At 40.5% G+C, this 23,699-nt stretch overlaps 1 protein-coding gene across 9 annotated transcripts; it reads right to left on the reverse strand.

The window, feature by feature from the left end:
- Window positions 1–894: 894 nt before the first annotated feature.
- tcaim (T cell activation inhibitor, mitochondrial) lies at window positions 895–22,483 on the reverse strand. Of its 9 annotated transcripts, none has more exons than XM_033641225.2 (11): window positions 22,420–22,454; window positions 21,693–21,793; window positions 18,700–18,832; window positions 18,274–18,424; window positions 17,938–18,193; window positions 14,868–14,990; window positions 14,568–14,665; window positions 10,897–10,988; window positions 10,578–10,810; window positions 10,346–10,477; window positions 895–1,763 (listed from the first exon to the last, which is right to left on the reverse strand). In XM_033641225.2, exons 2-11 carry the CDS (start codon window positions 21,755–21,757, stop codon window positions 1,418–1,420), a joined length of 1,629 nt encoding a protein of 542 aa, XP_033497116.2. In that variant the 5' UTR covers window positions 21,758–21,793; window positions 22,420–22,454; the 3' UTR covers window positions 895–1,417. The 9 variants fall into 9 exon arrangements, with proteins under 9 accessions (XP_033497116.2, XP_033497115.2, XP_078028137.1 ...); XM_033641224.2 differs by lacking the exon at window positions 22,420–22,454 and adding an exon at window positions 21,881–22,413; XM_078172011.1 differs by lacking the exon at window positions 18,700–18,832 and having other exon boundaries at window positions 22,420–22,483.
- Window positions 22,484–23,699: the final 1,216 nt, after the last annotated feature.

Consider the following 23,699-nt stretch of genomic DNA (forward strand, 5'->3'; position numbering starts at 1 on the left):
CCTTTATTCCTGACTATGTGACGTCGCCATTAATGTGTTTCTAGTTAAAATATAGATTTTTTTTTTTTTTTTTTTGGTAGATTGGCTTATGGGGTAATTTTGAAGGAGTAATTAAGTTAATCTTCTCATAAGTGGATGTAATATGTAGAGATGCCATCTAGGCCGTTTTTCTTCGTTTAGTTTTTTTAAAGTCTATATTTTGCTTTACAAAAACGTGAAAAAGCAGCTGTGACCAAGCTATCACGAGGTGAGTAGCATTGTAAGCATAATTAATAGCGATATACTTCAGTTTGTCTATGTGTTTATGTCTGCAGCTGGGTACTCTTGGGGCGGTCTGCTGACAGTCCAAAATGGCGGCGGTAGGACGAAACCATGGGCGAGTCTGTTGCTATAGGTCATTCTATTGAGCTTCGCCTCTTGGTATCCATGCTCTTTGACGGCACTGACTGCAACTAACGTTACTTCGGGAAAAGAGTATGACTCAGAGTTTTCCCTCCAAAATGCAGCCAATCTCGTGTCCTGCCACTTATGTTGCATTCAGGGAATATCGGACGTCACAAGCTCTGAAACGCTCCATTTTCTGATTCCAGTGTTCATAAATTCTTCCAAGGTGGTTAGGTCTTGCAACAACCTTGTAGTTAGACCAGAAAACAGCCTAAATTTGCTGTTTTTATTTTGTGACATTTTTGTCGTGTTTTAGGCTACTGTATTGCTGTGAAAGGACATCAAATAAAACAGTGCCTACAACTGCCATAAAATTAGCTGAATCCATGTAATAGTGTTGATATAGGATTTTATTTGGATGTATGCATATAATATATATGTATAGCTAAATAGGCCTATGTTCATGCACATTCTGGATTTTGACAGACTCTCATTATCAAAAAGCAAGACCATTGGGAACAGAGTTTACTTTGTGAGAAAGCATAACAACAACAACAACAACAACAGGTCAAACAGGTAAAGATATAAGGCAGGAAGGAAGAAGACTTTGAAAAATATCTAGTTCAAAATCAAAATTGTGGTGTTCAGATTCAGGCAAAACCCAAGTGGTGAAAATCTAAAACTACAATACACAATTCACAGTGTGAAAAATGATTAGGCTATTGTGCAGGTCTAACACCTTTGGATAATGATGTAGTGAGGACCATGTCAGCAGACAGGTGCAGGTGTCTGACAAAGGTAGGAACGCAATGAAGACAAGTGGGCAGGAGAAGAAGAGCGGGGTCTGAAATGATGACAGATGTTAATGGACATATCAACGAGATGATTCTCTCAATCAAATGTTTATTGTTGTGATGAAGTCTTGACTAAGTTTTTCATGACAATGTATTGATTGGTACATGAAATGATGAAGAAGCATACTAACGGCTGAACTATTGTACTTCTAACACAAGCCATGGTAAAGTCCTAGAGATTAGATTAGATTAGATTGGATTAGATAGAACTTTCTGTCTTTGGCAAGAGTGAGAAAAATCATAGAAGCTGAAGCAGTGAGAGAGGTTGACCATGGCCAGTTTGAAGAAAGGTGAGACAACAGCAGGATTTCGATCAGCAGACAGTAAATGAGAAAAAAATATAGTTTATTATTACAGGTGATTTTGGTACAGGAGTATCGTGCAGACTCAGCGGGGAGATTTCTTGATCGAGGTAGCATCAGCTGCGTCATAAATCCCCTCACGGAGTCCAGACAATGGAGGTGTTGGCAGAAGACCTCTGATAAAACCACTGATGAGGCTGAGGAGATGATGAAACCGATGAATCTGCCAAGACAAGGTGTTGATGGGGAGATGAGGGGTGTGCATAACAGCAGCACAAACGCACTAAGAGCAAGAGATCTAGACCAGGTCTAATGTGGTCTAGATTAGAAAAAAAAGCCCTGAAATGGCCCTTTATTGGATTTTCACAAATTGAAAATAGGTTTCACGAATCAGATGTTTCAATGTTTTTATCAAGCAATCAATCAATCAATCAATTTTATTTATAAAGCCCAATATCACAAATCACAATTTGCCTCACAGGGCTTTACAGCATACGACATCCCTCTGTCCTTATGACCCTCACAGCGGATAAGAAAAAACTCCCCCCAAAAAAACCCTTTAGCAGGGAAAAAAATGGTAGAAACTTCAGGAAGAGCAACTGAGGAGGGATCCCTCTTCCAGGACGGACAGACGTGCAGTAGATGTCGTACAGAACAGATCAACATAATAAATTAACAGTAATCCGCATGACACAATGAGACAGAGAGAGGGAGAGACAGAGAGAGAGTCAGAGACAGAGAGAGATGCAGGACAGACGGTAATGACAGTAGCTTACAACAACATTAATGAAAGTAATAATATTATAATTAATAATAATATATTAATATCTTATAGTATACATGTGTGACAATAATCATATGTGTATAATAACAGTAGAAGTATGACTAATGATAACAGCAGCAGGAGGCATCTGGCATTAAAAAAGCTCATAAAATCATTACTGCTAAGGGCTAAAGGAATACAAGGCTCAATTGAGCTGTGACTCTCAGTCAGCCTGGCTACAGTGCTGAAAAGAAACCTGGGGTTGTTCTTATTTTCTTCTATTAATGCTGAGTAATAGTTTGCTCTGGCATTGCGGAGGCCCCTCTTATACGTTTTGAGACTGTCTGCCCAGATTAAACAAGATTCTTCCAGTTTGGTTAATCGCCAATTCCTTTCAAGTTTTATGATTCTCTAGCATCTCCTCTTCAATCTAGTCCAGATTTTACCATTCTGAGTATAGTGGTTTTTGACCAGTGGTTTAGACCAGGTCTAATGTGGTCTAGATGAGAAAAAAAGCATTGGAATGGCCCTTTATTGCATTTTCACAAATTGAATAAAGGTTTCACAAATCAGAAACTATGTTTTCATGATTCTCTAGAGTCTCCATGTTAATCTAGTCCAGATTTGATCACTCTGAGTATAGTGGTTTTGGATCTAGACCAGGTCTAATGTGGTCTAGATTAGAAAAAAGCATTGAAATGGACCTTTATTGCATTTTCACAAATTGAATAAAGGTTTCACAAATCAGAAACTATGTTTTCATGATTCTCTAGAGTCTCCATGTTAATCTAGTCCAGATTTGATCACTCTGAGTATAGTGGTTTTGGATCTAGACCAGGTCTAATGTGGTCTAGATTAGAAAAAAGCATTGAAATGGACCTTTATTGCATTTTCACAAATTGAATAAAGGTTTCACAAATCAGAAACTATGTTTTTATGATTCTCTAGAGTGTCCTCTTCAATCTAATTCAGATTTCATCACTCTGAGTATAGTGGTTTTTGATCTAGACCAGGTCTAATGTGGTCCAGATGAATAAAAAACACAGAAAGTGCCCTTTATCAAATTTTCACAAATAGAATAAAGGCTTCACAAATCAGAAACTGTGTTTTAATTATTCTGTATAGTCTCCATGTTAATCTAGGCCAGATTTGATCACTGTAAGTATAATGGTTTTTTTAATATAAATACAAGCAGAAATAGCAATCAGAGTGAAAATCAGTTTACTGTGAGTAACAGATATTAGAGAGTAATGCTACAGTTAAATTAAATAAAATCCAGGTTTTGAAATTAATTAAACACCTTTACAATCTAATTCTCATTTCATCTTCCTACTATATTTCATAAATTCCAATAAGAGGCTGTGAATAAGGTGCCAACTTCAGCCTCGTGAACAGGTGTAAGTATCACGCTGTCAGCTGCACAAATGCAGGAAAATTTGCCACGGGTCCATACCTTTAATTGGGGATGTCGATGCGCCAAGACGCGATATCTTGGCCACACCAAACAATGTTCTACTCCACTGGGCGACAATGACACTAGTGCACTCAGGCTTGGCGAGGCTTGTGCGCCATATTCTTGGCCACGCCAAACAATCTTCTTCGCCACACCAACCCGGATGTTGGCCCAAGGAGGAAGCAAAAGTAAGAGGGGAGCGGCCAGCTACCTGTATTTCTAGGGGCGCACGGCGCCACCTCTCACTTAAAAGTGTCGGGCAAAATCTTCATTACAGATTTATGATCAGAAAAACTTTACAGTGCTGAACTGCTTAAATTATTCTTCAGGTTCCCACCAGATTCCAGGTGCTGTATACCACTCTTATGTGGCATACACTATTGACCAGCTGAATGGAGGAGAAAAGGAGAGCGGAGAGTTGGAGACGGCTGTACTCTGCATGAAATCTTTGCGAGGAAAAACAAATGTAACAGCTAACATTATACAAAGAGTCGCATCCTCTAGGAAGGTCAATATACCCGATCCTGATCAGTTAAAAAATGCCTTGATCGGCCCCAAAGATTACATCCAGGAAGCAGGGCAGCTTGAGCCATATTGAAAGTTGAAATGAATGGACCCGGGTTGTTTATGCTGCAAGTACAAGAGCTTGCATTTAGTTCTAGGGAGTGTATTCCTGCATTCATGACACTAAATGCTGATTTTACTTAGAGAAGGGAAGACAGGATGGATGCTTCAGGCTGCCAGAGGTTAACATCTGCCCCATGGACAACAGGCCCACACACAAACAGCACCTGGAAGATCAGCTCTGCATTCAGGATTTTAAGTAAATAGGCTATGATACAGTGCTTGTTGAGGTTGCTAAGTAACCTCAGACGTAACCTGCTGCTGCACTCCTGAAAGCTGGCACGGAAAAGGCACAGGAGTAGCATCCGGTGCCTGACATTGAGTTTTCAGGCAGTTAAAGACGCAGCAAGCATATGGCCCCTTGGGAACCTCAGTGTAATCTTTGATCAAGATATGTCCTTTAACTCTTGTAAAAACAAAGTTCAAAGACTGCCTTCTTTAACCTGTGTAATATTGCAAAAAAGTGGGCATATTCTGTCTCAAATAGATGCAGAAAAACGAGTCCACGCATTTTCAACTTCTAGGGTGGATTATTACAGTTCATTATTACCGGTTTGTTTCAAGTCTCAAAAGACTCTGCAGTTGATCCAGCATGTGTACTGACAGGAACTTAGAAAAGAGATTTGCTTCCATTCTGAAAATGATTAGGCAGTGACTGGGCCCTGGCTGGCCCCTACCAGTGGCTCACAAAAATGCCCCACATCTTTTGTGGTTTGTAGGCAATCTGGCATGCAGCAGGTGGAGTCATGGGTGGAGCAAAGCAAGAAAAGGAAGTAAAAAAAACCAAACTCCTACAGGGCCTGCACATCTACAATGCTTTATCCAAACCGCAGTGAAAATTAATGACTACAAGCCTGTACCAACTCAAATAACCTTACACAGTGTGGGGATGAAATATAGTAGCAGAATAAAATATCATACTTTATCCTTGTTTCCATGCTCATCTGCAAGATGAAGTCACTGTACCTCATCATTTAGGCAGACATGAAGTTTGATGTTTTGGTTAAATACATCTTGTGTAGTAGCACATGGTGCAACAGGATATGAGGTCAGAAAATTTGACATTGTGATAGCCTAAAAGATTGACTATAGTATGTTCAAAATATTTTGACTCAGGTAATACAAAATTAGTGATATTACAGAGACAGTACTGGGTTGCCCCTCTAAAGAGTTCCCAGTATGCAGCAGTGAGAACAAGAAATTCAGTGTTTTTGAGCGTTATGTAATTGTTGAAGGACACTTGTCACATTTATATGCTGTTCAAATTACAAAACCAGAACACTCCACCACCCCATGTGTACAGCAGTAACAGTGCTTCAAATGATTCAAATGACTGAGACTATGGGTGTTTTCACATTTTTAAATGAACCAAATTCAGTCCTCTTAAAGTGGACCGATGAGTGGAACAACAGAAATGGGAGGCGTTTCTTTTTGCATTCACATTGTCAGTTCATTCGAAAGAGGACTCAATTCTCTGTCAGGTCAACTTCAGCTGTTCACACTACTGTTCCTCTGGAGCTCAGACCATTGCTGCTTTGGATTATTAACATACATAAACACACACACACACACACACAAAGCCACCCTGGCACACTTGTAGTCTATTTATCTATCTATATAGATAGACTAAAAGTGTGCAAGGGCAAATCTATCTGTACATTCCAATGGCCATACCACCATATTATATAGTATGCCAGAAAACGATTTAATATGTCCCAATACATACTACGTCAAATACAGTGTGCCAATACAAAAATAAAATAACAATTACATTGAGAGAGGGTAATAGATGTGTAAATCGCATGTAGTACCTTTGTTTGATGTGTTATGGGTTTTTTTGCACATATGAAGTCCCTCTCTTTCATATGGACTGAAAATTAATGAAGTTGTTAGTGTTTCTCTGTGTTGTAGACAGTTGCCATTTGATGTTTTCTTCATTCCGTATTTTTTTTTTTTCCGTTATTTTTTTATTTTTTCCCATGCATCCCAGAGCAGTAACATGTAATCAAGAGGGCAAAAATACAAAAGCAATTGGCAAAGCATTCCTGGAGCACTTTGTGTTCACAATGCACGGATGAAGTGAACCGTAACAGGGACTTGAAGTGAACCATAGGTGCTCCAAGTATGGTTCATTTCAGAAAGGCCTGAGTTCCCTTAAAAAAAAATCAGTAAGCTCCAGATACGAAGCTGATGTATTTCTTTATTTCATCTAAGAAGTGTACTGTTATCTCCTTATTCACAATTCACTGTGTCTCGCCCCTCTCTGACAGCAGGCTTTCCATGCCTCCCAGTGAGGCCAGTCAGAACTGAGAAACTAAACATGGTCAGGCTCCACTTTGTACAAACTTTTTCATTGTAGGCATACAGTCTGTCAATCAGACTGATAAGTTCTAACCGTCTGTAATACATTTTGGTTGTTTGCTGACTATATTAGTTTGCAATTATGGCACAGATTGTGCCTTTAACAGAACCATTATTTAAATATTTCTCAGTGTATTCCACAATAAAAAAAAAAAAAACAAAAAAAAAAAACAACTTTTCTAAAAAAAAAAAAAAAAAATTGAAATAAAAGTCATATTGCACATCTGCTAGTGGTTCCCAACTTACTAGCTTGTGACTCCTAGTAGCCAAGCAAAACATCCCTACATATCCCTTATCACACTTCAACCAAACACTCTTTGGCTCTCAGACTTTTGATTCCTGAAGAGATCAAAGTCTCCAGCATTTTAGAATAAAAGCAAACACCTGAGAAAAATGTGAAAACAATAACAACATAATTATATGCAGCTTCTTCTTCTTCCCTTTCTTGTCTATCATTTTGCAACTCCTGCTGGTCCTCACCCCATGTTGGGTGCCACTTCCACTGTCGGTCAGATTCTTCTATATGGCTTTTGCTGTAAGAGGATGAAGTGCCTCCCTTTGGATGAGCCCACAGTGGTCAGCTTGAATAAACCACTCTACAGATGATTTCTTTTTTCAAAGGTTTCCCTTGAGAATGAAAAGATATGAAATCCATTGTAGCCATCAGACATGTAACAAATGATCCTGTTTAACAACTTGTATATTTGCTGCCTGAACTACTAAAAATACTTATTTCCAACACTGTGACTGGCCTTGTCCCTCCAGTTCAGCTCTTCCAGTCCCAGGGGATACACAAGTCCCCATCCTGCATTACTGAGTAAAAGTGAGAGACACAGATGTGGAGGCCCTGCATGAGGGGACAGCGCTGCTCTACCAGCCTTTTACAGCACAGGATCATTTGGCTGGAGCTGACACTGGGCTCCTTGGACAGACTCCTCAGGGACAGACTGTGGAGACACAGCTTCACCACAGCCTCCTCCTCTGCCTGCAGCCTGAACACACAAACAAGTATGAGTCAGTAACAAAGCTGATGATATTTGTTTTAGTGTTCATTGTGTTAAAATGAAAGGATTTCTGCCACAAGAGCTTCCTGGTCCTCATTTAGGATCCTTGTGAACTGAGAACAGAAGCTCTTTATGGGCATCTCCGTGCTGGCCTCGGTGTAATCAGTACCTTCTTTCTGACCTCAACAGGGAGAAATATCTATAGATATTTTTCATTTTTATTAACACCCAAAATTTTTACTGATGCCTTTTCTTCAATACACCTTACCTACAAATATATATATATATGTATATACACACACACACACACACACATATATATATATATATATATATGTATACACATATACATATACATACATACATACACACACACACATATATATATATATATATATATATATACACACATATGAGAAATACATCATGTGGCATGCGTTACATGCTGCCCCTAGCACACACTGGACGCATCACATTGTAGCTCGTCAACAGGCGACCATGGAAAGTTACTACCACTTTACTGAAAGACCAGTACCTACTCCACCTCTGCATTAGCTTAAAATCAAGTGTGGACAGCCTTAATAAAAGTTGATTTCTCATCTGAAGAGCCAATCACCAGAGTTATGACTCAAGAGGAAGTATCTTTTTGGCCATTGTCTTTATAATGACAGGATTATGGGTCCATTAGCTCAGAATATTTCTCAACCTCTAAAACAAGCTTCTCCTGATCCATTCGCCTTCACACGAGACAGCAACAGCTACAGAGTTCTCTTTATGTAACAATGGTGAGGAGAGGAGTCAAGTTGCCACAGGAGCAGAGAAAAAGAGCTGCAACGGGAGCTGGAATCTACAAGCAGAGAGCGAGTGGGGGAAAAATGCATTTCATTCCGGGGTGGCGGGCATAAAGTGCAGTGGGACAACGCATCCAGGCGAACCAACATGTGTCTAACTGCCGCTGGTGTGGGGTTTTACACTGACAATAATAGGGGCATATTTTTTGATGCGCAGCGTTAGCCACCTATATGTTTTGGCCTTCAAGTTTCTCTTCTTGTTTCATGTTATAGCGCCCCCTGGCAGCAACACTCAGACAGCAACTCGCACTGCGTTGTGATTTTTGAGTGACACACACCAGAACACGACGACATGTGAAATTAATCTTGCGTAGCTTGAGGTGTCTGTGTTGGTGTAAGTGTGTGGACCAGGTTTCTGCCTTGAGAAAGTAGAAGTGTTTGTACCAGCACTTTCTTCAAAAGTAGTTTAGCCAACTTGAGAGACTGTCAGCGTGAGAGCATGAGAGCAGCCAACAGACATGAGTTGTGCTGCTCTGCCTCGCACTGCCTTCTGTTTCACACATGGGAGACGTTTCCCTTATAGGCTTTTTCCCAGAGAGCCTTTTCTGACAGAGGTGTATTCATTTTAACCCAAGAACAAGCAGGGTGGAGGGCGCGCACATCCAAAAAACTTTTACAGGTGCTGGATCACAAAATCAAACTTAAGCAGGAAGCAGACAGGATATCTGCACACTGTATTAAAGGTTCCAGTATGTCGGTGAAGATTCTCAGTCATCCAGGTCATGGTAATCATAAGTGCTATATCGTAGGCAACTGGACTTGCTTGCGTTTCCTGAAGACGTTTTTGCCTCTCATCCAAGAAGCTTCTTCAGTTCTAAATGACTGGTAGGAAGTTGCAGGCTATAAACCCTGTGTGGGTGGGAACCCTTGCAGAGTCATAGGGGTCACGTGAGCTCTTAGTTTCAGAGTCGTTAAGGTCACAATGTGAGTCGTTGACCCACCTGGCCACCATGTGAGTCGTTAGGGTCAGGTGGGACCAGGGGTGAATGGGTGTGAAGTCGTCTGGGGAGGGATCCCAAGACTGCATTGTAGGTGGGGGATAAGTAGTGTCGTAAGCCACTCCCTCTGTTTAACGATGGTCGTTCCAGCTTGACGTAGATGGCTTCTTTTACTCCTCTTTCAAACCATCTTCCCTCCCTGGCCAAGATGTGCACATTGCTGTCCTCAAAGGAGTGTCCCTTCTCCTGTAGATGTAAGTGGACAGCTGAGTCTTGACCCGAGGAGCTGGCTCTCCTGTGCTGTGCCATGCGCTTGTGGAGTGGTTGTTTTGTCTCCCAAGTGTACAAATCTGTGCATTCCTGGCTGCACTGAACTGCATGCACTACATTACTCTGCTTATGTCTGGGTGTTTTGTCCTTGGGGTGGACAAGTTCCAGTAATTTCAATTGTGCAACATTCTGATCCGACAGAGATCTTCGTCCGGCATTTTAAAATCACCATCACAAAGCAGAACCGTATGGTTCTTTCTTCATTTTAACCAAAACCATGACTTTCTTCCTAACCTTAACCAAGTAATCCCTTGCTGGTAGAAAGCCCTCAAGGAAAACTTCCAACTCCCAACTGTTTCTGTTGCCATAACTCTTTCTCTACCTCGTCACAGTCATTTTGAGGCAATACTTGGCTGTAGCCTGCAACACTGTGCATAATGATGCTGCTAAAAAAAATGCAATGATTCAACAAATAAAATGCAAGTTGAGTCTGGGTCCTGTTAGTGGGCAGTTCTAGAATAAAGTGAGATTTTTGACTCACTGGTTTTTGTGATGGGTGCGCTTTCTGGCCTCAGGTGCGTGGCTTTGAAGAAAGACCTGTAGCTTGGGAGGGTCACAGATGGTGGGAATAATGAAGTGCCCCATCTCATGAAGACTGGGGTTAGAGCGGTCACTGTGATTGACACAAATAACATATGGTTTCTTGCTTCTTCTTACTTAAATAGTAGTGTGTCACATTATTTGAGGTGTTCAGTGGTAATGTGAAAACGTACTTATCCAGCAACATGGTGAGCCCCTGCAGGCTCCTGGGGTGCAGGCGAAGGCGTCGGGACATCAGGCTCTTGTGAAAGGTGCTGAGGGTGCTGTAGTGCTCAGTAATGGGTTGGACTGGTCCCAGCCTCTCCACATGAACCACTTGAGTCCCACCCAGGAGCAGGCTGATTCTCTCCTTCAGCCAGTCTGTCTGCTGCTGCAGGCTGCAATAGCTAGGCAGCTGGTCAAACAGCTGGAGACACACGGGCAGAGAAGGGGTACATAAACAGAGAGGAAAACACAGAATGTGTGACAGCAGGAGCACTGTGGCTACTTTACTTTGGTCCACTGATGATGAACATCCATGGTTCCCAGTGTGATGTCTCCAGAGGCGTTCATCCCTGACTGGTCAGCAAATACCACAGTGTGTCCTAATGGGAAGGCAAAGGAGCAGGTTAATTCCACACACCTGTGTAAGTCCATTTTGCTGGTCTCAAGCAGTGGAGCTAAATTAGTGAAATGAGTTGTAGAAAGCAGTTCATCAAAGGTTGATAATTATGCTGCTTTGACACTGCATCTTTAAATAATAATACTTTAGTTTTATATTGCCATGTAGAGTTAGGTCCATTTCTGGTTTTGTCAGTCCAGTCCAGTGTATGAGCTTAAACTGGTTTATTTTTATGCAAACTGGCTGAGCCAGCATTTGTCACCCACTGACAATTTAAAAAGCAACCTAAATCAGCAACCTATGCCAATGGCATCACAACGCTAACCCAACTTGTTGAAGTAATTACAAGCAGGATTTATGCACATTTTAACCATACATTTCCATGGCTTTTTCATGACTTATCCTTTCCTTTGAGGCAAAGTTTCATGACCACACATTCTCTAAAACATTTGTGTATACATGAAAAATAAGTAAAAAAATTAGGGGTGTGCTGTATCATAACGTTGTTGATAATACTGGTATTATTTTTAATATGATATAAAAAATTCATATCATGATAACTGCAATATTTCAACTTGTTAAAATATTGACATCATACTGTTACCCATGGCAACAACAAGCATGGCTGAAAGCTAAATTATTACAAACTCGGTGGTGGTTCCAAAAAGAGGAGCAGCGTCAGTAGTGTGGGATTAGCTGTGGCGTCCTGAATGTTTTATGAATGGCCCCGAACTTCTCAGACTCTTTAAGCAACTTGCAGCTCAGGGGGAACTCATTCAGCAGCTCCTCTGGCAACAGCACAGCGTTTCTACCTCTCCTCTCTTGCCGTGCCCACACGGGAGTTGGTGTCCAGTGATTTTGTCATAAACCTACATGACGCTCGTGGCTCGACAATTAAACTACATATATGTGAATGTGTGATAGTTATGGTAGCATAACAGCCTGTCACCGGTTACAGCGTAATGATTAGAGGATTTTGTATATATATATGTAGAGAGAGAGAGAGTGAGAGAGAGATTTTATTTAGAACATTTAGATTTTATTTTGTTGCACTATAAATATTGTATACAGAATCTGAATCTCACTCTGAGTTACTGTTACCTTCAGATATTCAGTAAAAACTAAAGAGAAATTCTCTTTAGTTTTTACTGAATATCTGAAGGAAAACTGTTCGGTTGACATGTAAAACTATATCACTTGTGTTGCAATACTGTGTTTTTAAATTAATAATAATATATTTTTTTACAATTTGTCATATCGTCAAGAATATTGTTAACGCAAAAATGCACTCTGGGATCTATATATATATAAATCAATAGGTGATTTCCTTCTCTTTTAGCAAAATCCTAAATGATGGAGTCATTTTTTTTCCACCTGGACCTTTATGCTCTGCCTTTTCTCCTCTAATCATTACGCTGTAACCTGTGACAGGCTGTTATGCTACCATAACTATTGCACATTAACATATACGTGGTTTTTTTTTGTCAAACCCCAGGCGTCATGTAGGTTTACATTACCAAAGGTTTATGACAAAATCACTTGATAACACTGACTCTCGTGTGGGCACTGCGGGAGAGGAGAGGTAGAGACGCTGTGCTGCTGTCAGAAGAGCCGCTGAATGAGTTCCCTCTTGGTCCGGGTATCATCGGATAATTGGGACTTCATTTGTAATTCAAAAACCAAAAAATGGTAAATCTGTTATTTGATTCAAAACAAAAAAACAGAAAACTGTTTTTGGTGTCAGAATCAAATAACGAAAAACCAATCAAACCCGGCCCATTTTTGTTTTTTGCCGATTCGTTTTTACGGTTATTCCTTTTTGGATTGAATATTGAACAGGTCTGCGGATGTTCAGCCAATTCGTTTTTGCGTTTGAAACCAAAAACGGAAGTCACCTGTTTTGTTTTTTTTTCCTTTTTTTCATTTTAAACCAAAAACGAACAACAAAATCATGTGATCTATTCCTTTTTTGTTTCCAAATGAAAAACCAGAAAACTAAATTCAAAAGACCGTGCAATTTTGGTTTTTGCAAATTCCTTTTTTCATTTCTCATTTGGGACAGACAGTAACATGGTGGACAGACAGGAAGCGAAGTGAAGTGTAAAAACGTCAAAATAAAATCCAAGAGGATAAAATGGACGTTCTATTAAAAATATAACACCCAACATTATGCAAGCACAGGATCTAATAAAATTGGACGCATCAGAAATGATATGTGCGTCTCCCCATTGAGAGAGACGCTGTGCGCATTTACGCACGAGACAGAGCAGCCTAACTTAATTATCTGGATCTAATGTATCAGGATCTAACGTTAATTAATGTTCTGTGTTCTTCTGCACATCCAAAAGGTCACGCACAAAGTCCAGGTTCATACAGTGAAATTGTTTGGAGTAAAGCAGTGTCCTCCTTATAAATCCTGAGCTCTATCAGAGCTGTCTAAATAAATACTTTAGAAGCTAAAAGTTTATTTCCATGTTTCATAATACGGATGGTTGGTTTAAATATCATAATATAAATGTCCTTTATTAAATTAAGACTGTGTAACGAGTTAGTATACTGTACAGGTCCGGCAGAAAATATAACAGTAGCCTACTGCTAATTCTCAAACAGTTTCAGTTGGACGCTGCATCTCAATTGCTGACATGTGCCACCTGCTGGTTGTTGTTGTGCACTGTAGCTACCTGGATCAATTATTTCACCCCCTTCACTATGGCTGCGGCATTGAAATGAGTAACATCTGTATGTGAACTGGTTAACAACAGTTTGGTAACACATGGTAACTTCTGCTTGTCACTTCTGTGACTGGGAAAGATGACACAGGCTATTTCCACATATGTAATTAATTAGACTATTAATTCACACTACGCAACTAAATAATATCACACATTTTATGGATAAAATATATATTTAATATGCATAGCAAATGTAGGCCTATTTATTTATTTTATTAGATCCTGTGCTTGCATAATGTTGGGTGTTACATTTTTAATAGAATGGCCATTCTACCCTCTTGGATTTTATTTTGACGTTTTTACACTTCACTTACGCTTCCTGTCTGTGCACTGCGCTACTGTCTGTCCCAAATGAGAAATGAAAAAAGGAATTTGCAAAAACCAAAATTGCACGTCTTTTGGAAGCAGTTTTCTGGTTTTTCGTTTGGAAACAAAAAAGAAATATATCACGTGATTTAGTTTTCTGGTTTTTGAATTGCAAATGAATTAGGAATTATCCGATGATACCCGGACTCCTCTGGGCAATAAGACGCTAAAAGTCTGGGGTTGTTCATAAAACATTGAGGATGCCACGATTTATTACACTACTGGAGCTGCTCCTCTTTTTAAAACCACCACCGAGTCAGTAATAATTTAGCTGTCAGCCAAGCTAGTTATTACCATGGGTAACAGTATGACGTCAGTATGTTAAGTCGAAATATAGCAGTTATCATGATGTGATTTTTTCATATCAGTACCTAAATAAGGACATTGTTTTCCACAGCAGGTGCATAAAGCACAGACAGGTAATGCATACAGACTGATGTCCTGTCCTCAGTGAGACTCTTTACCTTGCAGGTTGATCAGGGCCTCAGGGTTCTGCTGAGACAGTCGGCTCAGACTCTGAAGCTGACAGCACCTATGGGCCACTCCCCAGCTGCGCTGCCACCTACACCACACAACTGACGTCATCATCGTGGTAATATGTACACAGCCTCACACAACTTCATGCATAGACTTGAATTAAAGCTCAAAAGTCCCAGTTCCTCTAACAACCTTTTCTATTGTGTCATTTAAATCATGCTCCACAGTTACTCACAGTACAGAGGAATACACTTCAGTGTTAGGGCAAACACTAGAGTTGAGTGTACCTGATATCAGCGAGATCAAATTTGTGACACAGTTCCTTCTTCAGTCTGTTGAGCTCTTCTCTCAGGGGAAGACTAGCACCGTGCTTCTTTGTTGCCTCAGGCTCATTGTTTCTCAGCCACAAGCTGAAGAAGAAAAGGCAACATGAAACCACTCTGAGCTGGCTATTAGTTGTGGAAAAACCCACAGAGTTATACTCAAATCTACAGTTCCCCTAAGCTCTATGGAGCTTTCAAGCATCTTTTAGTTCATTGCTTTGGTTTTCCAGACCATAACTTTTTTTTTACTCAACTTGGCATGGATTATGTTTGTTTTCTGCAGCAGCTGCTACTTTCTGTCAAAAAGCTCCACAAACGCACTGTACATGACCGATTCAGCAGCAAACACAGTTAATAGTGGGGCAGATAAGCAAAACAATTGTGCATTTTATGACTAAAGCATGAAACTTTCAGCATATAATCTACATACCCCAGGGTTTAATTTCAGACGTGGACCCACTTTCTGTCTGACCTCTGGTGACCTTGAGGAGTCATTGACCTCAGTATTGCATTTTTCCACTTTTCGCCCATTATTGGCCATTATATATGCTTGTTATTTCCTCAGCCATTGCCTTGTGTCTATATGTGTCAGTTTGTAGCATGATTCTACTGTTGCAGTCCAGCAGAGGGCAGTAGAGCTAGTTGGATGCACTGTTTACTGTTGGCTACTTCACCTGCGAGAGAGATAAGAGTGACATTTTGATGTATGGAAAAGTGAGTATTTTAATCATGTTCCTTCTGATCAAAGACTATAGCTAGCTGTTGATGATGAATGAAATAAAATGCTGATGATGGATGAAATGAAATACAGCTAGCTAGCTAGCTATTGTGTAATGTTAGCAAATCCACCTCCAACCTCTTCAACATTAATTCCTCCAAAGAGGATGTTAATAACATTTCTCGCACCAAACATACAAAAACTTAATAACAATGTGTAAAATAATATGAATATACACGTACACCTAATATGTTAAGTTCTTGTGCACTACAGGATTCTTGTACGTGTCAGCGAGCTATATATACTGCACTCTTCAGAACACTGACACTGTCCCTGCATCATGTCAAAATGCCATGTTCTGATTGATCCAGCCCAGCCAACTACATCTAAGCAGTCTAAACTGCATTACCCCACTAACTGGGAACTCTGTGCTCTCTGCCAAGTTGCTTTGTTGTACTAATGTATGACAGGACAAGTGAAATCACAGAGGTGAATGAAGCTAGAAAACAGCTCTTCACTCAGAAATCCAGAGCTCTGGAGAGCACGCCACCAACGAAGGCTGCACTAGAGCAACACATTAAGCAGGCCACCTATCAGGTAAGTTTTTTTATGTGTTTACTATTGATGACCAAAAATAAACAAATTTAATTAATTCATTCATTCATTCCTATCAAGCCAATGTCTGGTGCAAGCCTTGGAACCTGGCCCTCAGCTGCCAAGCCCTTCTGATTGGGGATGGGTGAAAGAAGGAGTGGGATGGCAGCCACTGTGGACCACCCTTCCAGAGGCCTCACAGAGCTGCTATGAACTAATCCATTGTGGCTGCAAGAAAGGGTGTACGACTCGCTGCAAGTGCAAAAAGGCTGCTCTCAGGTGTACTGCCCTTTGCTCATGCTCAGGAGACTGTTAAACGTCACTAATAATGCCATGTAATACTTAACTACTACTAGGGTAGATTAAGAAATGTCAAGATGACAGCACTGTTCAATTAAATTTAACACAAATTGTTGAAAGTCCTTTTTTTGTCTATACAGCTGACAGAATGTAAGTCTGATTTCACCTATTAAAGCAATTTTAGGATGACTAGTGACTTCCACAGCTCTTCTTCTCTGTAAAAAAAAAAAGTGGAAAAAAACATGTTTTTCACAGCCCAAAATGTACAGCCTCTGACAAGTTCCAGAGGTCAATTCAAAAGTGGGTCCATGTCTAAAAACAAACTCCATGGTATATAGAAACACTGTAGAAAGTTTCATGCTTTAGTCATAAAATGCACAATACTTTCCATATATGAGCTTATCTGCCCCACTATAAGCTTTGATTATACTTTACTTCAGATCCTGGCCTCTATAGATACTACAATATGGGCTCTGCATACACAGGCAGTTCCAAAAATGTTCACTAGAAAACCTGATGTCCACCTCCTAACAGAAAGAGGAGTTCCTTTGATTGTTGTATTTGGCTGAACAACATGAAAAAGTCAAAAACAGAAAATGGTGCGTGTGTGAAGATCGACTTCAAGTGATGAAAATGAAAATCTCATGTTTATGTGTTCAGTATACAGCTGGAGTCAGTAGGTGGTTAGCCTATTTTGGCATGAAGAATGAAAGCAGGATGAAACAGTTACCCTAGCTCTGTCAAACATTCAAAAGCACCTCTAAAGCTCACCAATACATGTTGTATCTTGGTTGTTTAATCTACAAACTACAGAGGTCTTAGGGGCCGTACATATGCAGCGTCTTTAACCGCCTGGAAAAGGTGTTGTGAGACTTTGCTGAGCAACCATAACCAGCACCATATCATAGCCTACTTACATGAAATCCAGAGTGCAGAGCTGATCTTCTCCCAGGTGCTGTTTTTTAAGTGTGTAGGCCTAAAATATTGTCCGTGGGACAGATATAAAGCTCTGAGTAGCCCTGCACTATAATGATTAGCGTCTTCCCCGTATCAACCACGGACTGCTTTTTACAGATGAGAGGACAGATTGGTTTTTATCTGTCACATGACATGCAGTGCACACTGCTGCGTTCCAAAAGTTGAACTCTGTTTATCTCAGGGTACAGACAATGTGCCCTAAAAAACAGGCACTCAGAAACGCGTCACAACGGTGTTGCTCTGGCATTTGAGTGTGCCTGCCGTGCATCTACATTAAAAACAATGGTGCAAAAAAGTGCGGCATTTGTACGGTCCCTTAGAGGGTGCCTAACTGTTTCTGATATTTCAAATCTGTACCAGACACCCAGGTCTTCATAATGTACTGTATGTATGGCAGTTGTAATTGTGAGTTGAGATACAGAGCTGAGGTCCAGTGTTACTAACATGAGTGTAGGCTCCACTCTCCTGGCCTGCTGCAGCTCCTGCTCAGGGTCTCTGAATCCAGTGAAGGTGTAGTAACTTTTATCCCATTTGATAGGTCTGTAGAAAGGCAACCCCGTCTCTGGTGGACTTTTAGATATGTCTGAATGTGCTTTCAGTCCCTTCATGTGCTCCATGGGTAGGCTGCAGGACTTCAAGACGTTCTTCACTGTGCTCAAGACATCGTTTGTGTGCAGGGTGAAACTCACTGACCGGAACCCTGAGAACCAAGGGAGAGGTTTTAAATTTGCAAAGACAGAACTCCCAAATATTAAAAGGTAATATTAATAGAAAGTTCACCTGAGACAAGAAGGTCTGGCCCCACATCACTGCTGTCCTTTGTGTCCCTGACATAAAAGGTGAGCTTCATTGGCTGAAGTGAGCGTGAGCCGGGCTTCTGCAGGTTGTCCAGATAGCCATTTAGCCTCTTTAATGAATTCTCATTCACTTCCTGTGAACACATTGAATGTTACACTGTGTGGTGAAGCCTCCTCTTCAAAAAAATCTTTGCACAATGATAATAAGTCGTGTGTTCTGACCAACAGCAGCCTTCTAGCAAAACACTACAATTGTCTGTGTTGGTGTAGTCCTGTTGCTGCAAACACTACTGACAATCTGAGCACATCAAAATGCCTCATGTCAGTCTACCCACAAGTCTTCCATTTGTTTCATTTACAACATTATGTTTCATTCATCTAAGCAAGTCATGATATATGAGAGACCTACCCGTTCCCTGGGGTATTGACCAAAGAAGTCGGGATGTACAGCAAAATAAAAAGGTCTGAGTGCATTGAGAGCATCTGCCCCTGACAGAGCTCTCTGCTGGACTAAACGTGCAGCTACATGTTTCCTCTCCAGCCTGCAGAGAAAAATACATGGAAGATAACTATTTTTTTTAGTTCTATTCCATGATGTGGAAAAAGACAGGGATAAAGTATTAGTGGTATGAACTATACTCAGAGATGTGTTATTGAGACCACAGTGAAGGCAGAGTTTGAAAATGGGTGTGGTGCAGGCAAGGATGCTTAAGTGGAGGGGTGGGAAGTAGGGAAGGGGTCAGTGGGGAAACTTAATGCCCCTGGCCCACATTTGTTTCAAGTCACAGATTGCTGTATCAGGGCTGATGTGATCCCATGGCAAGATGGTCTCTAATTAGTTAATTTTCTGTCAACTAACTAATCATTTGAGCACAAATGTTAATACATAATCCCCTTTATTGTAAAAAATCTACCAACTGTATTTTCTCATTAGAAAAGAAGGTGAATACCTTTAGCTTCTCTGCACTGGCTCCCTGTAAAATCCAGAATGGAATTTAAAATCCTACTGTTAACTTATAAAGCTCTAAATGGTCAAGCTCCGTCATATCTTAGAGAGCTCATAGTGCCATATTATCCCACCAGAACACTGCGCTCTGAGAACGCAGGGTTACTCGTGGTCCCTAAAGTCTCCAAAAGCAGATCAGGAGCCAGAGCCTTCAGCTATCAGGCTCCTCTCCTGTGGAATCATCTTCCTGTTACGGTCCGGGAGGCAGACACCGTCTCCACATTTAAGACTAGACTTAAGACTTTCCTCTTTGATAAAGCTTATAGTTAGGGCTGGCTCAGGCTTGCCCTGTACCAGCCCCTAGTTAGGCTGACTTAGGCCTAGTCTGCCGGAGGACCCCCATAATACACCGGGCTCCCTCTCTCTCCCTCTCTCTCTCTCTCTCTCATCCTATAACTGCATCTTGCTAACTCGGCCATTCTGGATGTCACTAACTCGGCTTCTTCTCCGGAGCCTTTGTGCTCCACTGTCTCTCAGATTAACTCATACCGCAGCGGTGCCTGGACAGTGTGACGTGTGTGGTTGTGCTGCTGCCGTGGTCCTGCCAGATGCCTCCTGCTGCTGCTGCCATCATTAGTCATTAGTCATACTTCTACTGTTATTATACACATATGACTATTGTCACACAAGTATACTGTCAGATATTAATACATACTTTCAACATATTGTACCACAGTAGCCAGAACTATAACTATAATATTATTACTTTCATTAATGTTGTTGTAAGCTACTGTCATTACCTGCATCTCTCTCTCTCTCTCTCTCTCTCTCTCTCTCTCTCTCTCTCTCTCATTGTGTCATATGGATTACTGTTAATTTATTATGCTGATCTGTTCTGTACGACATCTATTGCACGTCTGTCCGTCCTGGAAGAGGGATCCCTCCTCAGTTGCTCTTCCTGAGGTTTCTACCGTTTTTTTTCCCCGTTAAAGGGTTTTTTTTGGGGGGAGTTTTTCCTTATCCGGTGTGAGGGTCTTAAGGACAGAGGGATGTCGTATGCTGTAAAGCCCTGTGAGGCAAATTGTGATTTGTGATATTGGGCTTTATAAATAAAATTGAATTGAATTGAATTGAACTTTGTGCAGTGGTGGTAGCGGAACTGTTCAAGCTCAATGCAAACAAGACAGAGGGGCAGGTGGTGGATTTTCTCTGAAAAAAAAAATATCCCTCAATCACACCAGTGAACATCCAGAGAGTCATTGTTTGATCATACTAATACTCATGAAGTTCAGACTCTACCATGCAAAGTGAAAGCCATATTATCAACTTCAAAATACAAAGCCGACTCCTCTGGGCCTGAGCTCATCAAAGATGGACTGACATAAAGTAGAAAAGTGTGCTGTGATCTGACGAGTCCACAATTCACATTGTTTTTGGAGATCATGGACAACGTGTCCTCCTGGCTAAAGAGGAAAAGGACCATTCAGATTATTACCACCTCAAAGTTCAAAACCAGCCTCTGTGATGGTATGGTGGTGTGTTAGTGCCCATGGCATTGGTAACTTGCACATCTGTGAAGGCAACATGAATGCTGAAAGGTCCATAGAGGTTTGGGAGCAACATATCCTGCCATCCAGGCGATGTCTTTTTCAGGGACATCCCTGCTTATTCCAGCAAGACAATGAGACACATTTAAGTAGCCTACCAGAATCATATAATCAATTGCCTTTTCAGTCCACTAGATACATTTTGTTGCTGAAAAAAATTGCTGAAGTGAGATGAACAGACTGAAAACTTTATCTTATTAGACAAAACAGATGTTGACTAAGTTTTCCCTTTGGGACATAATCTACAGTTGAAAAAAGGTAATGGAATGCAACACATTTTATCGCAATACTCAGCATATCACTACATATTTAAAATCACAATAATATTGTATCGTAACTTAAGCATTGTAATAGTTTTGTATTGTGGATCCTCTCATGATTCCCATCCCTAATATCAAGAATGTGAAAGAATTTCACTTTCAAAACTTTAATAGTTCGTGTCCTCAATTCCTAAACACTGAGCACTGATAAAAGAAAAGGTGATGTAAAACAGTGGTAAATATGACCCTGTCCCAACTTTTTTTAAATGTGTTGCAGGCATCAAATTCAGAATGAGTGTATAAAATTAAATTACATTTTTTAAAAAACAAGTGTATTCAGTTTGAATGTTGAATATTTTGTCTTTGGACTGTATTCAGGTGAACATAGGTTCAGAAAGATTTGCAAATCATTGCATTCTGTTTTTATTTACATTTTTGACAGTGTCACAACTTTTGGGGTATTGGGGTTTTTAGCATCAACACCCTGAGGTGACCACAATCATGGCAGCCTCATCTGTTCTTGAGCTTGAGCTGACGTCACATCCAACACCATGCACAAAGTCCTGTAAATATCTCAAAGCAGTGTTACCTGATGGTGTATCTCAGGAGGGAGCTGGCTGACATTGCTGGTGCTGCTTGCCAACAGATGAGCATTAAACCATGGCCTATGCAGCCAGTCCATTGGCAGTCCTGATATCACAGAACATCATTTCACCAATTTTACCCAGCGTCTCTCGTCAACACAACACAGCACCTAGTCAATCGTAGTTACATTACCTTTAGGCAACCAGGAGGAAATGACTCATTTGCCCCACAAAGGGAGATCAATTTTAACGTTTATCTGTTATGTTCTTCAGTGTCAGCAACAAATACATAAACCCTCAAAACTAAATATCCAAGGAATAAGCATCTTAGACTACTTAAGGGATTATCAACTATATTAGCTACAATGTCTATACGAGTTGCACTGAGCGCTATGGATAACACACTCACTAATGCATCAAAACAAAGATCAAATTGGGTCTAAATGACGATAATGAGTCAACATATCAGACTAAAATAACAAGTAACCTCCATGCAGGAGTCGATGTGACGTGAGCGGCGAGTTAAGGTTACAACGTTGTTTGCTATGTGACTTTTAACGACAGTCAATGACAGCTACGTAACATGGCTCCTGTTAGCGACTCCGGCTGGCATGTAAAGTATTAGCAATGCAGCAACTTCGGCCGTCAGACAATCAAAGGCTCAAAATACGTTACAAGTGATGGCTGTTTGGTAAACTGACGACAAGGAGCACAGTCACTCTCTGCCCTCACCGTAGGACTGCTAGCTTAGCTGACTCTGTTTTCACTTCCGTTCTTCTTCTTCTTCTTCTACTGACAACAGAGCAGCGTCACCCTGGCGCAACCCCTCGGACTGGAGGAACATGACGGGTGTGCACACCAGCGGTGGAGGTGAGGGAGTAACCAGAGATGGAAAAAGTACTGAAAAATTCTACTCAAGTAAAAGTACCTTTACTTTGATGGAATTCTACTTAAGTACAAGTAAAGCTACCCATCTAAAAATCTACTCAAGTAAAAGTAAAAAGTAGTTAGGTTAAAATGTACTTAAAGTAGAAGTTACTTAGTTACTTCCAACAACTTGATGGGGGTCACTATGCAGTGCAAAAATGGTCCAGGGGTCATAAATCCAATCCAAAAACTGGTTATTTTTGTATGATGAACCATAGAATTCAATTCAATTTAGGGCTGCTCAATATCATTAGAGCATCACCATCGCAATGTGTTCTTGTGCAATAGTCACATTGTGAGACTCGCAGTATAAGTTCATCATATCGATATAATATTAGTCAAAGGCAATATGCCATACTTATTTTGCTGGTTAATCCTTTAGGTTGTGAAGTTCTCAATTTCCATGACAGTTTGATTGTAAAATGTATATTTCATGCAAATACAGCCTTTCCAAAGCACAAATGATGACTTCTTTCCAAATAGAGCTATTCAAGTTATTGCAATACACTGTATATTGCAATACATATGGCAGTATACAAAATCGTCGTCGCATTGTCAGTTTTGTCTAATATTGCGCAGCCCTCATTTATTTTGATTCACAACTGTTAGACTGATGATGCACAGAGCAATTTTTTGAGCAATGTTGTTGGGCATTATTCTCATGGATGCAAACAGGTGTATGGTCAAAAAGAGAGAGCTTGTTGAAGTGAAATTTTCAATATTAAAATACACTAACACTAATTTGGAAGATTACTGTGTATTCCAAAACAGAACAAATCCATTGAGCAACAGTGTTTCCCCTATATGCAACTAGCAGCGGTGGTGCTCTGCTGCTGAAATATGACCACTGCTGCTGATTTATTTTTCTTTTTTTGTTGTCTTAGCTCTTTAGAAACTACTGTTATATTATTGGTTGCTATGGACGCTTCATATCCAGGTCAATTCACACACTTGTAAGTAAAGCATAGAGAGGAGAGGAGAGGGCTCCGTCTTATCTCTTCATAAACTAAAGTTATATTATTTTGTGCGACGGACGCTTCATATAATAACATAACAATATACTATTTATCGTGTTATATGGTGAA

The sequence above is a fragment of the Epinephelus lanceolatus genome, chromosome 10 (assembly GCF_041903045.1).
Source record: "Epinephelus lanceolatus isolate andai-2023 chromosome 10, ASM4190304v1, whole genome shotgun sequence".
Lineage (NCBI taxonomy): Eukaryota > Metazoa > Chordata > Actinopteri > Perciformes > Serranidae > Epinephelus > Epinephelus lanceolatus.